The sequence below is a fragment of the Vitis vinifera genome, chromosome 1, assembly GCF_030704535.1.
Source record: "Vitis vinifera cultivar Pinot Noir 40024 chromosome 1, ASM3070453v1".
NCBI lineage: Eukaryota > Viridiplantae > Streptophyta > Magnoliopsida > Vitales > Vitaceae > Vitis > Vitis vinifera.
Genome location: NC_081805.1, coordinates 27519653 through 27536348, shown reverse-complemented (window position 1 = coordinate 27536348; position 16696 = coordinate 27519653). Strand labels below are relative to the sequence as shown.

General features: G+C 39.1%; 3 protein-coding genes across 3 annotated transcripts; all 3 read right to left on the bottom strand.

The window, feature by feature from the left end:
- Window positions 1-4351: 4351 nt before the first annotated feature.
- LOC100266163 (DNA replication licensing factor MCM2) lies at window positions 4352-11159 on the bottom strand. Its single transcript, XM_002273639.4, has 17 exons — window positions 10841-11159; window positions 10553-10731; window positions 9194-9369; window positions 8891-9080; window positions 8541-8760; window positions 8247-8454; window positions 7814-7948; window positions 7506-7697; window positions 7252-7424; window positions 6971-7159; window positions 6764-6880; window positions 6501-6585; window positions 6268-6420; window positions 6037-6162; window positions 5775-5957; window positions 4927-5088; window positions 4352-4826 (listed from the first exon to the last, which is right to left on the bottom strand). The coding sequence occupies exons 1-17, from the start codon at window positions 11098-11100 to the stop codon at window positions 4710-4712; spliced, it is 2865 nt and encodes a 954-aa protein (XP_002273675.1). The 5' UTR covers window positions 11101-11159; the 3' UTR covers window positions 4352-4709.
- A 602-nt stretch (window positions 11160-11761) lies between these two features.
- Window positions 11762-13030, bottom strand: LOC100267772 (uncharacterized). The gene has a single exon (XM_002268526.4). The coding sequence runs from the start codon at window positions 12506-12508 to the stop codon at window positions 11939-11941; it is 570 nt and encodes a 189-aa protein (XP_002268562.1). The 5' UTR covers window positions 12509-13030; the 3' UTR covers window positions 11762-11938.
- A 2292-nt stretch (window positions 13031-15322) lies between these two features.
- Window positions 15323-16584, bottom strand: LOC100245456 (protein SRC2 homolog). The gene has a single exon (XM_002268478.4). It carries the CDS (start codon window positions 16518-16520, stop codon window positions 15642-15644), a length of 879 nt encoding a protein of 292 aa, XP_002268514.1. The 5' UTR covers window positions 16521-16584; the 3' UTR covers window positions 15323-15641.
- Window positions 16585-16696: the final 112 nt, after the last annotated feature.

The window sequence follows — 16696 nt, the reverse complement described above, 5'->3', positions numbered from 1 at the left end:
ACAAGGATTGTCGACACCTAGCAAGAGGTTGTTCGACGCCCCAACAACCAAATAACCTAGGAAAACCTCGACCAAAGTCCAACACCTCGAAATTGGTAATGAGTACAAACCCTGAAGATTATTGGGAATGACTTGTACAAATTACAAGGTATGAGGTACAATTCCCAAGTTGAAAAGACATTATTAATGGAATGCTTCCCAAAAAAACACCATGCACCACCTCGACCAATAGCAAGTCTTGTAAAGTTTCCTAAGTTTTACTTAACACAAGTTCCTTCCTAATGGAAAAGCCAATTGCATATCTACCAATCAACATCCACTAGGGAAAAATTATGAAAACTAATGATGGGCAAACGAGAAGAGGGTAAAGGAAAAAAAAAAACTACACTTAATACTAGATGTTGGCTTAGTCTATTGGTTCCATAAAGGTTGGTCAACACTTACCAATAATTCCTTAGGATCTTATGGTCTCAAAAGGTTCTTGCACCAATAATTGGTGTCATTTGTGGGAAGCCGACAAAAGCTAACTATGGTGACCACACGGGCAAACAATCAAGTCGATGAAGCATACGTTTCTCTAGCTATAGAAAAGAGACCTTAGGCATTCAAATTTGAACCAATCAAATGTAGGAAGTAGCTAGACAAACTAAGAGGGGTTGCTAATAAACTCAAGCGGGATAACAAAGCCAAGGCCGCACAACTAAGTGTTACTATTCATTGCTCTTAGAAAGGGAAAAGACAAAAACAAGACTTGTAAAAAAAAGGTTTTTAGGAGTCCCAAATGGCCTATGTAGAAAAGAATGCCCACAAAGCATTCTGTTAAGTCTATAAAAATACCCACGAAACATTCGACTAAGCTGAAAAAAATTCCCACGAAGCATTCAACAAAGTCCTAAAGAATGCTTACGAAGCATTCGACCAAGTTGAAAAGAATGCCTATGAAACATTCTGTCATGCCTAAAAAAATGCTCGCAAAGCATTCCACAAAACCTAAAAAAATGATGTGAAGCATTCAATTAAGCCAAAAAGAATGCCTATGAAGCATTCGACCATGCCACATAAGCTTAATAGCCCAAGTGTGCCCACGAAGCACTCGACTAGACCACCAACAAATAGCCAAGGGGTGCCCACGAAGCACTCAACCATGCCACATAAGCTTAGTGGCCTAAGTATGCCCACAAAGCACTTGATTAAACTACCAACAAATAGCCAATGAGTGCCTATGAAGCACTCAACCATGCCACAAAAGCTTAGTGGCCTAAGTATGTCCATAAAGCATTTGATTAAACCACCAACAAATAGCCAATGAGTGCCCACAAAGCACTCGACCATGCCATGTAAGCTCAACGGCCTAGGTGTGCCCATGAAACACTTGGTTAGATCACCCACAAATAGCAAGCACTCAACCATATAACATGAGCTTAGTGACCTAGATATGCCCGTAAAGTGCCCGATCAGGCCACCAACAAAAAGTCGATGAGTACCCACAGAGCACTTAGCCAAGTCACATGAACTTAGCGGCCTAGGTGTACCCACAAAGCACTTGCTCATGCCGCCAACAAATCACCAAGATGTGCCCATGAGGCATTGGAATCTTGCGGCCCAAGTGTGCCCACAAAGCACCTAGCCAAGCACATAAACCTTGCAACCTGGATCGAAAAGCACTCAACTTGGAGTGTTCCCAAACACCTGATCGAACCAAAACCACCTAACAACCATCCCACACATAATCGAACTATGACCCAAAAACAATATATCGCAAACATCTAATAAAATTAAGAAAATATAGAAAACATATTGCAAATATCCAATGAAGTCTAGGAAATTATTGCATATATCTATTACATAAAAAATGTCTATAACCAAAAATGGGTCAATCTTCCCTCACAATTCTCTCAAGTAGTAGCACCAGAACTATTTTAGTAGTTTCCTTAGTTTCGAATATGTCGCCAGCACCCCTCTCAGCATCAGCCATATCCCTAAAGCATTCCCAATTATGAAAAGAAGGCATTGTGTGTACCACCGCTTGGGAAGGATCATTCGGTCAATATTCGGACGAAAGCATTTAAGTATAGAGCAAACCATACTCCAACCACCCCATTTATAACGATGCCAAAAGGCATTAAGTAACTACCCCCTCTTAATAGCAGATGTAGTTTTAAAAGAGCAACTCATCATAGCACTTGTGGCATACTCCCCCATATGATAAGACGCAAGGACACCTAACACATCCCTTCAACTTTTCAAACACCCAATTCCCCATATGCTAATGTTTCTTACTTGGAATGTATGGCTTTATCCCGCACCTCCCTACTACGAAAAGGGGATTTGTGTGTGCCACCACTCAAGAAGGATCATTCAGGGTGATATCTAGGTAAAAACATTTGGGTATAGAGCAACCACTTGGCTAACATTATCAGATAATGGGATTTTGGGACAGACCATCGAGAGTGTCGACACCCAATGAGGGGTCATCCAATGCCTTATCAATCAAATAGGTCGGGAAAACCTCAACGAAAATCCAACACCTCAAAATGGGTAATGGGTACAAACCTCGAAGATTATTGGGAACAACTTTTACAAATTACAAGGTATAGTTCTCAAGTAGAAAAGACATTACCAATGGAATGCTTTCCAAGGAAACACCCACACATCACCTAACACACGCCACCTCGACCAATAGTAAGACCTATGAAGTTTCCCAAGTTTGACCTAATACAAGTTCCTTTCCAAGGAAAAAGCCAACCGTATGTCCACCAATCAGCATCCTCCATAGAAAAACTTTAAAAGCTAATGATAAGCAAATGAAAAATGGGAAGAAGAAGAAAGGTAGGAGAAAAAAAATACACTTGATTCCGAATATTGGCTCAGTTTGTTGGTTCCATAGATGCTGGTCAACACTTCCCAACAATTCCTTAGGATCTTATGGTCTCAAAAGGTTCTTGCACCAACAGTGCATTTATTCCATCTCTTCTCTTCTATTCCTTTCCTTTGATTTCATTTTTTTATACGATTCACTCACAATCATATAAATACTATCACTCAAAGTCTAAAGGATTCTCATGATTGCATGATTAAGAGAACTTCATACATATATTATGTCACAAAATTTTTTCTCTCATCGTGTCTTATAGGATTGTAGCACCAAGCAAATTGATACCTTTTGTGAGGTTAAACAAATCGACACCTCTTATGAAGACAAATAAACTCTCATACTAAGATCAAATAGTAACTTTAATACCATTTGTAACCACTTTTTTTCTAATCGTATAAATATTATTGACTCTTAATCCAAAGATCTTCGTGTGTGTATATTTTCCTTGGAAATGAAATATTACATTAACCTTATTTTTGTTTTCATTTATATCATTACTAATGATTCATATTTGGTCAATCATTTAATCTCCTTTCTTTTATATCATTATTAATTATTCAAATATGATTACATATTTTAACCAACACTGAAAAATTCAGTTTTATACCATTCATATATCTTAATATTTTTCATTAAAAATGTATGATGAATCAAGAAATATCATGTGTGCACCTGATTCCACTTCTCTCCCATTGTTTCATATCCCACTTTCTTATTATTTAATATTTTTTTAAATCTTACTCTCATTATTGTGTATCATTTTTCTTTTTGATTTGTATTTTCTTTCAATGGTTTAGTTTTGTCAAACACAAAACAGTATCACTTCTATATAGATTTTTCTTACTATTATGTATTTGTTACTTTTCCTATCAGAGCATATAATAAATATACATTTTTGAAAGAGTTGTTGTGAGTATTTGAATTTCATACAAATGGTTGGCAATTGGGCATCTACTTTTTCTTTTTTTCCCGCCCTGTTCTATTGCGTCTATCCATTTGGTGTGGACCAATGATGATTATTTACAACCAATAGCATCAGATCTGGGAGTCTTTCCTTGCAATTCACGCTTCCATGGCCCCACTCCCTACTCGAATGTCTCCAAAATTTAGCTACCATATGACTTGGTAATTTTGGTAAATCTGCATCATTGCCTTGCAAATGCATTCGGACCCTTCAATTTGGATGCCCATTTCTTTCATGGGCATTTAAATTTGGTTTTAAATTTCTCTCGTCAGTTTCAATTTTAACTACAATCAACTTGCCGTCCGATTCCCTGCAATAATCAGAAATTTTAAAGATTTTTTAAATTGCCAAAATATAAGTCAGTGTAACAATCGCAGATGGAACATTAAACTCCGATTTCCCACCACCGTAAGTAACCATCAATTTTGGCATCATCTTGAAGCAAACTGAAACACACCCTCTGGCCCTTTTATGGGATAATGCCTTGCACGGGAAGCTAAGTTGCATCACAGTTCAGATGAAATAGGCAGCAAACACCCACCCAATCTATACTGCATTCTTGCCATTTACCAAAGATTTTTCTATCCTTACCTGCACAACTTATTAAAACCAAATGGGAAATGTTCAGTCCCTAAAATTCACTTCAATACCCATCATTCAGTACTAATCCCATCCCTATTCAAATCACTGTAATTTGTTTGTCTAATAGAAATCCTGTTTTAATTTCAATACATTAAAGAGCAGATGAGATCTGGGTTGATGTTGAATTCCACTCTGCTTCATCTGAATAACCAGAACAATTTAGGACCATTAACTTTGCTTGCTTTGCAAACTTCACTGTCCGAGCATTAATTTAGTTACATTTTGGCATCATCTTGCAAGGCGATGCCTGATCACACCCCGCTCTGCATCCAACTCAAAGTGGGCCCTAGAGAACTGAGTGCTTGAAAAGAATGGTTTAAGATCATAGATTTCATAATCCTGTGCCTGCTCAAAATGAAACCAGTTCCAGAAGTTAAGATGGTAGAACGGCCATTTAGTTGAATTATATGATGAGGACAACGTAGAAGAGTTCTAATTCCATTACCTTGCTTTGCAACTCCTCCACTTTCACATCAATATGGGGAAGTCCTGAACTTGACCCAGATACAATCTCTTCAAAGTGCAGTGCATCCTTGACAAGCCCTCTTAGGAGATACAGGAGCAGTTCATTGTAATCCTTTTTGAAGGTCATGTACTTTTTGAAGCTCTGCAACAAATTCCAAATACTGGTCAAAACAATTCTCTAGGAATTAACTATTGGCAGACTTCAAAATCTTATGTAACAAGCCGTCATTGGTTTAAGGAAAGGCAAAATTTATCATGTTTAAATAAGTTAATTAGTATAGCTGGCTCATAATGGCAATTATCTTCTGAGGGTCAGCAACGCTTTGAAGATTTAGGACCCAGTCTTTGGCTCAAGATGGTGCTTGAGAAAATATCAAGTGTTAATACTTTGGTTCCCTAGAAGGGGCACAAAACTTCTTCCAAATTCAGCTACAAATCCAGGTCGAGTTTCTAGAGATTGCTTTTTCATCTTTTGGCACAATTGGTGTTATACATGGAAGGCATAGTGCATAGTACCAATAACAAGCGTTGGAATTCAATGCCTGCAACAAGAGGGTGGTGCCCCAGAATCTAGACTACAAGTATTCTTAGAGCAACCCTATAATCATGATTCTACATAATGCTATTGTGCAGTAGAGACATCAGATGATAAAAACATTAACAAAATTAAGCAAAATTAAGGAAAAAAAATTAAATGTGGCGGTCAAACTATTCGTTCTGCAGTATCCATTGATTCCAATGATAGGATCATTGGACAAACATATAGAATATATTCTAAGAGAAAAAGAATGGTTAAGGAATGCAAAGGCAAATATATCTTTTCAGTACCTTTTGTAGGGCTTTCTGCACCCCGAATTTTTGTGTTGAAATGAAAGAATCAAGCAGGACACGAATAGCCATGTCAACATCTTCCTGGGTAACATGCTGTCTGAGGTGCATTCTGGCATGTGCTTCAGACATCCGTATCATTGATTCTATATGCCTTACTGCTATTGGGACTCCTTGTCCATGCTAAACATGCAGGATATGTCATGAGATGATCAACTAACAAGATCAGTCCTAACTCGAAATTAGCAAGGGAAAGTCTCACCGAAGATTCTCTCCGCAGCTCAGCATAAACATGTGTGAGCTTGTTCAGATCTGCGTCATGCAACCTTGGGAAGACATTCAACTTAGCGTAAGTCAAGTATTTCTTCAGCAAATCTTGAGAGAGTATCTGATAAGAAGAAAAACTCCTAAGAAATCCAGAACAGGAAATTTAAGTTCAAGCAGATTTACAAGCCACTGAATGAGAGACTGGATAAGAGCCCAAGATTGGAACCTCAGGATCAAGAGGCCTGGCAGATGGTTGAATATCATCTTGGGAATTGCTCAAGGACTTATCCTCTACATTAGTGCCCTTGGGTTGTGACTTGAAATGACTATCAACCACAAACTTTGCAAGCATCTCGTCTGTGACTGGGTCAACAACGTCCTGCATTAAACAAGTTTCCCCCGTGCTTAAAGTAACACATAGAAATGTAAAGGAAAAGATAAGAGTAGTAGAAAAATAACCTTGACAACACAGAGGACATCAAACCGAGAAACGATTGGATCTGTCAATTCAACATTTTGTGAAAATGTCTTCGAGGAATCATATCTGGAAACAGGATTTTTGGTCAGAATCACAATTTTGAAGCAACAGATGATTAAATTGCAGATCATTCAGCAAGAGGCTACAATGCATGGTTTGTAGATCATTTTTCATCAGTGCAGTAAAATCAAGTTAATGCCAGTTAGCTTATTTCTACATAAAATAAATCTATCTACTGGCATACCTTCCTCCAATTGGATTTGCAGCAGCAATGACAGAGCAGCGAGCCTGGAGAGAAGTGACAATCCCAGCCTTTGATATGCTAATACTCTGCTGTTCCATTGCTTCGTGGATGCTCACTCTAATAGAGGATATAAACTTTCTTGTTCACATGATACAAATTTTTGCAAGGGATTGAAGTACCAAAATATACGCACATACATTTCCTTACCTGTCTTGATCATTCATCTTGTCAAACTCATCAATTAGACAGATTCCTTTATCTGCTAGAACAAGAGCCCCTCCTTCAAGTGTCCATTCGCGTGTGACAGGATCCTTGTGTACTGATGCTGTGAGACCCACAGCGGAAGCACCTTTACCAGTGGTATACACAGCTCTCTGCCCAGTCTTTTCAACATACCTTGGGGAAAAAATGTTTTTTTGGAAGTTAACAACCGATTGCTATTATCAAACCAGTCAAGCCACTCACAGATTAATTGGGGTCGGTCTTACTTTAAAAACTGTGATTTGGCAGTGCCTGGATCACCAAGGAGAAGTACATTTATGTCTCCTCGCAACCTATGTTTCCCTTCAACATTTTTTTCTTGGCCTCCAAACATTGCAAGAGCCATTGCAGTTTTTATATCCTCGTGGCCATAGATTGATGGTGCAATGGACTTGACAATCTGAAATTTTAGTCATAAACTTTTGTGAGTAAATCATGATATAACAGAGAGAGTTGATAAAAAGCATGCTAAGTAACAAACCCTTTCTCCAATCCTGGGATCTTTAGCCAACTTCTCAATTTCCTCTTTGTCCTCCTGGGTAAGTTTGTAAGCAGAAAAGAGATCCTGCTTCTTTGTGACATAATTTGCCTCGACTACAGTGGCAAATACAGGAAATCCATTCTTCGTATTCAGGGAGAGGTCAAAATTATTCGTGTAAATACCTGTGACCTCCTGAAATAAATCACATGGAACATGTAACAGAAGTTCAGGTGGCAATCCCTATCATAACCAGGATAATCAAGTGCAACAAAAACCAGATAAAAGAAGTGCAGACATAAGGGTATTACAATCTCTTCCCCCGGGCGGGCACAATCAATCAAATCGTTCAAGAGTATCACTTCCTTGTATCTAGGAAGACGACCTGCTGGCACGATACCTGGGCTCTCCTGGAGAGTGAGTTTTTGATAGTTCCTGTATATCGTCTGCAAAAAGGTATGTAAACCAAAATTGAGTTTGAACTTTTTTCATTAAGGCTCCATTTCATAATCCAGCGAGGTTGGAAAAAAAGGAAACTAAAAATTTGAGTCTCACATTTTATTTTATTTGGGAACCTATAGAGCAAGAACCTCCTTACTACAACAATTTGGCTAAATTGAGGTGTGTTATGTCATTTTTGGTTAGCCAAAGAGACATCAACTAGGACACAACTTTTCTATCAGTTTGTCCCTTGGTTTCAGTAACAAAAGAAATGAGATATAAACACAAATTGAAAAACTTCACCTGCTCGATATTGACAGTGAATGGTCCTTTTGATTGGCATTCTGGGCAAGACCCAACCTTGACTTCTGAATATGAATTCTGGAAGAATGGCCCCAGAATCATTCCACATTTGTTGCAGTCATACTTTACCTGCTGTAACTGTGGGAAGACCCCAGAACGTCGGGTTACAACTCCCCCAATACGAATCATGGTGTTCAAATGAATCTGCCTGGAAAGCACCAAACATTGGTGAACTTGGAACCCAAATAGGACTTTAATAAGATGCAAAGTATCTGACAATGATTTCCAAGTTACCGTATGTTGCGTATCTGATCATAAACCGGTAAGTTGGTGATGCGGACGTAGATCTTTTGGTGAATATTTTTGTAGTTTGGATGTAAATCAAAGACAACATTCTTGGCTACGTCTTCCATGACCTCAAGGACAGATTGAGGGGCATCAGCCAGCCAGATAGCAATATTGGGATGGATATAGATGAACTGTTTGTAATCAATCTCCAAACTACACTTGTTAGCTGCATATACAGTATTAGATTAGTCCATATAAAAAACATGAGCAACTAAATAGATGAGCCAGGAGGGGATAATGACAGTTCACTTTTACAATTTCACATGTTAAAAACGAAGCACAAGGAGATATTCTACCTGAGACCATCTCATTTATCAGTCGCACATATTCAAAATCACCATGTTCATTCTTTGGGTTCACATAGGTGAGTAAGAATTCCTTAAACTTCTTTGCAATGAAGCGGCGCACTTCATCTCTAGTAACCCATTCCCTTAGCGTTCCTTGAACACGGTACATCTCGAACTCACCATCATCATCATCATCATCCTGCATGAGGAACCCATCAGTAAAAGGAATGGACACGAGATGTAATTCACAATTCTGATGGGGCATCTATGAATTAAGGAAATAGGAGATCAGAGCTGCAGAGAACAAGATACCTCGTATGGTTCATCATCAGTCTGATCAGTCATGGGAACATCCTCTCGTGAGTGTCCTCGTGACCTTCCTGGTGAACTTAACATCGCATCAGCATCATCATAGCTTCTTGCTGCAGCTGGAGGCCTAAAATCTGCTCTTGATCTTTTTGAAGGCCTATGGTTGTCATCATCAGTATCTGCAACAAAAATTGCAAATTTATAAAATTTCCACCATGGTTCTTCTGCATCATATTATTGACCAAGCAGTATATGCCAATAAAAAAGGAAATATATAACATTTAACTCTGCCAAAATCAGAAATCAACTGACACAGCTGACACCAAATTTCAACTTTATTTTCAAAGAGAATCATCTGAGAGATGTACTCATACTGCATTCACATGCAACCTAATGCTGTGAGTTTGATCCCATCACTTCAGTACATGTGTGTATGCAAAAGAATTTGATGACATAATATGAATAAATTGGTAACACATGATTCAATCTTCCATGTAATTGAATTGGAACTGCAGACAAAAAAAATTCCTGCAAAGAGTTCAGCTCAAAGCTTCTGCCAGACTGTACTTGAAACATATTAATTAATAGTAGATGAAAGAACCATTAACAGCAGTTTCTTTTAACTGAAAATGATAAGGCGGATGATAATATGAGAAGCAGAGGGCACAAAAACAATGATACATGGACTATTCCATTAGCAACTTTTAGTAACTGCACTCATTAGTTGTGCAATGATCAAACCACTGCAGCTAAAAGCAAAATTGAAAATTTTCCCTTATTTATTTCCAGTAATATCAAAATTGTTCAATTGCATGTCTAACATGGGGTAGGGCATAAACAATGAGTGCCTTACATCTTTAAATTGGAGGATGAAGCAATTCTATTAAAGTAGACGGCTTAAACTTCTCTAGTTTCTCTACTAGTAACGTAATTGTTATTCTGTTTAGCAATCTAATCCATTTGTGAGGATAAAACCCTCAGCATCATCGATTGGATTGGTGATTTCTTTACATCTTTTGTCACAAAGTTGATACATTTGAAAATGTGAAAATTGGGGAGGTAGGCCTACAATTAAAAAAAAGAAAAGATTGATTACCAGACAACAATCACAATAGGCTTCCACCATGCAAATACCACAACCTACCAGGTTTCAAATGCCCCATTCTGCCAATTTGATTTCAAATATACTCTCTATAAGTCCCTCCGTGGTTTAAGACAACAAATTTAAACAAGCTTTAGAGCATGGATAGTGCAGAATCACAACACAAAGTTTAATAAGAGAGCTGAGTTCAATTCAGGGCAGGAACTAGGGTTTGTTGATTAAAAAGAGGAGATTAAACCAGATTACCAAAAGGGAATCACCTTGGTCGAGAAGAAGACGAGGAAGCTTCGTCTCAGTTATGCGAGTATCTCTAGTGTCGAGCTCCATCTCAGCAGCCCTTCGATCCTCCATGATCTGATCCAAATCCCTCTCATCTTCCAGAGACTCGTCAAGTCCCAACGATTCATACTGGTCGTGCTCATCCATCCTCCGATAATCGCTACATTTCCGAACACACGGCATTCCATAAGAACAACGCTACCAAACTCAGAACAAAAACAAACAAATAGAGAAACAAAAAAATAAAGAATATGTAAACAAATACAGACTCCATGAAATTGTCGTTGTAAAGATCCTCGCCTTCCTCCTCGTCCTCCACATCTTCTGGTTCGTCTCTGATGATGTGGGGATCGACGGCGGCCTCATCTTCGTCGGAGTAGTTCTCGGAAGTGCGGCTGGGAGGGAGTTGATCGGTGTTGAAACCAGCAGAGGTGGGCGAATCGGGTGTGGATGGTGGATTTCCGGAATTACCAGCGTCGGAATCGCTAGGCCGTGGATGTGGATCCGAGTTCGAAGCTTCTCCCGCCATGTTTGTGAGGCTTTACTGCGTCAGCAACTGTTCTTCGCCCTTCGCCCTAAGCTATTATTCCGATAAGGCTCTTCCTTTTGGCGGGAAGTTTTGGCGCCAAATATGCATACGTGGCATTGCTTCGAACTGGGCTTACGTATGGCCCAGTCTCCATAACAACTCTACTCGGGCCAACTTTAGTCTGGCCCAAATTTAATTGTGTAATGAATCTAACTTCGGGCCCAAAAGTTAAGCTTCAGCCCAGCCGAAGAAACGTACATTTGGATTGGATTTTATTTTCCCCCTCCTTGCATGCATTTGGATAGTTTTAAAAACGAAAATAAGGATAATATTATGTCTCCGCCCTTTTTCTTTTACATTGAAAATTTGTTTCATATTTAATAATTTTCTCCTTTCTCCTTTCTAATTTTCTTCTTCCACTAATATAGCCATTCCTAGTTTTGGGGCAAGTTGGCAAGTGGGCATTGGGCACCTTGGTGCGATGGCGAGTTAAGGTTGGTGTTTCCTCTAATTGAAGGATGGCCCCCTTTTTTTTACTTGAAAGCTAAGGAAGAATCTTGTGTTTTTTTTTTACTTCTTCCAATAAGATTTGAAAATGCATATGATTAGTGGTGCATTTTTTATACCTATATATCCTTTGGTGCTCTAATTGGACCATATGTATCAAAAATTTCAAATATTAGTAGTGTGACATTTTTATTGAAAAACAAAACTTTACACCAGTACATATCAGGCTCTGATGCAGCTCACTGGCTAAAAAATTAATGGTGAAAACTGAAAAGACCATTCACATCATCACATACACCAGTCCTTCCCTGCTAATTAAGGAATCCATCAACTAGACACCTCTCTGGAGCATCTCTTGATATCTTTTGAAAGACTCCAGCTTCTGCATGCGCATCTGTTTATGGAACCTCGTTATAAACAAGTCAGCCACATGATCAATCTCATCTTCCAATCTGAATTCCTCTCCCTCCTCCTTCCCATTCTTCACCATATCTATAATGGATCCACCCCTCATGTCCACCTCCTCCTCTTCAAACAGACAGTGAGTAAGATCTGGGTACTTTCCATCGTCATCATTATTAATGCCGTTGTCATCGTCATCCTCTGCTCTCTCCACCACCTGATACATGCGGCTTGGGCTCCACTCCACCTCACTGTGAAGGACTACCACAGCCTTGCTCTGCTCACCCACCTCGTCTTCACCCCCATGCTGCCCCAGAATGCTGTGAATCTTTTCCGATATGGAGTGGAGCAACACCTTCTTGCTCCTCAAGAATGAGAACATCAGTATGCGAGACTTCAAGGCACTTGTTTTGCTCTTGACCGCCATGGATTTTGTTTTCGCAATGGAAGTCAGCAGTGCAATGATCTGTTTCAACACCACTGAAGCCCCGTTCTTCATGTTCGCCACCGACCTTGTAAGTTACAACTATATATATCAAATACAATGAGAAACTAAATATGAAAGAAGAGCTGGAACTCAAGAGGAGATATCTGATATTGTGGGAGCAGTGTTTGACATGAAGCAAATACTGGAGAGCTTGATGGGTTTATATAGAAACCAGTATGGGGGTGGTGAAAAGTTTTGAAAAGGGAATTCTGCAGATCAGCAAAGTAATCTGCTGCTACACCACGTGTGGCATTGAATTATTGGATGGTGGCACATTGCCCTGATGTTTCCATGAATCTTCAAGGTTATTTCCGGAGGGCTCGCACGCTCTTTCAGGTTCTATATTACCTAAATGACTTTAGCACAGGCAGGCAAAAAGCTAAAGCCAATGAGAAGGCATGTTAGGCTTCTTGTCCTCTACTGGTTTTGTAGCTTTTGTAAACTTGTTTATTTGTTTGATAGGTACCCCTTTTTTCTCAAGATCTCGTGTTGGGTCGGTTTGTAGGGTTAAATGTGGAATGAGATGAATTTGAGCCCTATCTGATCGATCGATATCAGAAGTTCAGAACTCATGAACTAAAGTTGAAACCACTAGTTAATTAATGGGTCCTTCCCAATAAGTGAATTATCATGTCAAATCCTGAACAAAATTGACTGAAAAACAGCCCACAAAACTCTTATCTGCAGCCTGTGCCAGTTGTCAGTTGATCAATCTACCCAGTAGGTTATCTCTAGTTAACTTTTCAGAACATATCGGTTATTTTAAAGACCGATAACCAGGATATCTGTCATCCAAGTTACGGATACATGAACATCTGTCTTTAATTAAAGTTAAAGCTAAAGATACTGTGGACTAATGATAAAATTAAGTAATTCATACCATGGTGGTATGATCAGCTTTACATTAGCAAGTAGGCATGCACATGCTTTGGTTCCTCTGATGCCTAAAACCGAAAAAAAAGCATCAAGCTTTGCAAGGAACATCGCCCCCTGCTGGGCTTTTCAGAGATGGAGATAGAGATAATTCATAGTTCATGTGCTGAAACAATCAGCATCAATTAACATTTAGGGAAGTTTTTGAGAAAAATATTTAAGTCTCGCTTTCTTCTTTTTAAAGGGAAAGAATCCCAGAGCGTAGAGCTTTCTAGTTGTCATTCACCAGTCTTAAAAGCAAGACGGACGGCTTGCATTATATCCACTTAAAACATAGAACAAGTTGGTTTTCTGAGATTATATTTTTGGTGGAAAAGATTGCCATATCCAGTGCAGTCAAGCTTTTTAGCATACTGAAGAGATTCATTGGGGTCGATACAGTTAATTAAACAGCAGTGCTTGCCTAACTTCCACCTAGAGTAAGCAAATAATTTGGCAACCCCCAGTTTTTTTGTGACCCAAGCATTGCTCTCTGGTATGCAGAGATGATACTCTAGCTTTCACACCCACAAAGGTTCCATGGGAAATGTTGCAAGGATGAGGATAAGATTTACTTTAAATAAAAGTTTGATTTAAGAATAAAATTTCTTTTTCCAAGCTATCTTCAGCTTTATTTTTACTTTTCTTCCTTTCGTGACTAAAACGGAGATGTTTTCAGATTGAAGATTAAGGAGTCATTAATGGTTGTTGGGGAGGAAATTTCTCACGTGGAGTTGAGAGAGAGAATTTTATCATGGCATTCAAACTAAATATAGTCACTGCCTTCAATGGTCTGCCAAGAATGAAGACCAAAAATATTGAGTGTAACATCATGGTTTAAGGGGACCATCCACCTGAAATTCACAGGCTAAGGCCCTCCTAGAAAAAATTAATAAGAAGATTCTCCACGCCAACCCCCATGGATGAATCATGGTCACATGATATCTTTCCATCAGGAAGGTTCCATTTGTTTAAAAAAAGTCAGCTACATACAGTTTCACACACTAGGCTTCACAAGACCTGGTCAGATCCAGACTCAACGAATTCGTCCAACTAACATTTAATAATAGGTCAAAGTCATCCAGGGTTGATTACTACTTGATTGTCTGGTTTGAAATCTAAACAAAAGGACACATAATTCGCCATTAAAAGTCCAACATGGGGCCATATTTGAAGTTACATGGTTAGGTTTCTTTGGCCCAGTCTTTATATGTCAATTACTAAACCAATCTTATAGCCATGTTTCACCAAAACTTGACTTAATCTTCATGCCTTTTTTTCTGTCCAGGAAGACAAGTCCTTATATGGGTGGTTGGTTTCTAAATGAGGTTTTACAAAATTCACACATAAGATTTGGATGGCCATAGAATTGAACCAAGAACTAGATGATGAACACCAACTTCTCCCTCAAGTTTAATTTAGGTCAATGCACATCAAGGACCCAGACAATTAGGTAACAAAAGCACCTCTACGGATCCACACAAAACACGTTATGAGTACCACCCAACACTTGATTAGGTACAAAAGCACTTTATGAATATGCCAGTGTTGGTTAAAGTTGAAATTAAGGATCTCATACAGATGTTCAGTTAAAATTGAAGCTGAGAAATGATTTGGCATTAGCCTGGGTAATTGGATTACTTTTGCTTGTATAAGAGGTATAAGTTTATCAAAAATTGAGTGAATTTAGGAGGGTTAAAGGCAGCACCAACAAAAGATAAAGACAGAAAATCGTTCAATGTGATTTAGAGCTTGAACCTTTCTAGTACTTGAAAATTGTTTGGCATAAAATTGTTTTCAAGTGCTAAAAAGGTTAGAAGCACTCCCTAAAATCACCATTAAATGAATTCTCGGTAATATATCATAAGAGCAATGTTCATAGAAAAGGCTGCACAAGCTTGTCAAGAAATAGAATGGTGCCCTACAACACAAGGATTTATTGAGTTGGAGTAGATAGAACAAATAAAGCAAATGTCAAGTCTGCATAAATGATTCCAATGTCTCTTTTACTCACTGAGGGCAGATTCGTACTACAAAGGAAGAAGGACTAAGATTTATCATCATATATGAAGTAAGGTCCTTTGTACAGGAGAAAAGAGGGCCTAATTTTTTCAAATAGAAGTAGAACTAAAAGGAAGGGGTGACAACTAAGGAGCATTTTTTACTGACAGATCTGCTGCTGCTGTTGCAAGGAGTAGATATATCAGAATGTATTCCCTGCAGTACTGCAAAGTCACCTGAAAGTCCATGAACCTTGGAAGCCATCTCTTATGGTCCCTAGTCCCATCCTCCACCCATCACCATCAGCCCCCTCCACTCCTCCAACAGCACCAGCGGCGCTAGGGTACCTGCAGAGACCATGATCATAATAAGGCTGTGATGCATACACCAGTGGGCATGGGAGTGGATGATAATAGGCCCCAGCCATCATCATAGGAACTGCTGCTGGTGGTGGTGGCGGTGGCAGTGGCAGCTGTGGTGGTCCCATGTTATGGAACTCCGGTGTATGATATGGAGTGGATATACTAATTGCTGGCAAGGTAGAAACATCCACTGAAGGGTAGCAACTATCCTTTTTAGGAGCATGAAACTCCTCAACTTCCACTGAGGGGTAAGGAAGATGTTCATCCTCTGGTGCCTCAACTGCTGGTAAATCACTTCCTTTTATGTTCAGTTTATAAGAAAAATTCAGTACGCCATTGGGTTTTCCATCAGTAGTCCTGACCTGATAGCTTACAAACCTGACAGCTCTGTTGAACTCATCGATCAGTTCCTTCAATGGAACACAAACTTCACCAATAGTTTTGTTCCCAAAGACGATACCCTCGCAGCGGAGACTGAATTTGACGTAGTAATTAGCAGAATCAGCAAGTGAGATGTCCCTGAGATCAAACTGCAGCTGGTGGTTCCACTCAGGATTCCCATTTCCATCCCTATCAACCGGGGTCTTTTGCCGCTGAAGGCACTGTATTTGATGCTTTTGATTGCTGTTCTTGGATTCATCGCTGATGATGGAAACCACAGCATAGACTACTAGCTTCTGGAAGAAATTGAAGGCCTTGAGATGCTTGCAGGAGATTACCTTGAGTTCCATGGAGTCTGCTGATTCCATGACTGATATTTTGGTTCTTCTCTAGATCAGTTTGAACAACCAAAAAGAAAGAAGCCATTCTTTTCTTTATACCCGTTTTTATTTTTATTTATTTTTATTTATTGTTTTTTCTGTGTGTAATCGGGATACAAGAGAATGAAAGGTCTACAAAGCAAGAGTAGGTTCCACGCTCAATG

Bases quoted from the DNA above. Each gene is read 5' to 3' on its own strand.
- LOC100245456 (XM_002268478.4), bottom strand. From the start codon at position 16,520: ATGGAATCAGCAGACTCCATGGAACTCAAGGTAATCTCCTGCAAGCAT.
- LOC100266163 (XM_002273639.4), bottom strand. From the start codon at position 11,100: ATGGCGGGAGAAGCTTCGAACTCGGATCCACATCCACGGCCTAGCGAT. The intron at 8,761-8,890 runs GTAGAATATCTC...CTGTATATGCAG, and splicing joins GATAAATGAGATGGTCTCAG to CTAACAAGTGTAGTTTGGAG. The intron at 8,455-8,540 runs GTAACTTGGAAA...GGTGCTTTCCAG, and splicing joins GATCAGATACGCAACATACG to GCAGATTCATTTGAACACCA.
- LOC100267772 (XM_002268526.4), bottom strand. From the start codon at position 12,508: ATGAAGAACGGGGCTTCAGTGGTGTTGAAACAGATCATTGCACTGCTG.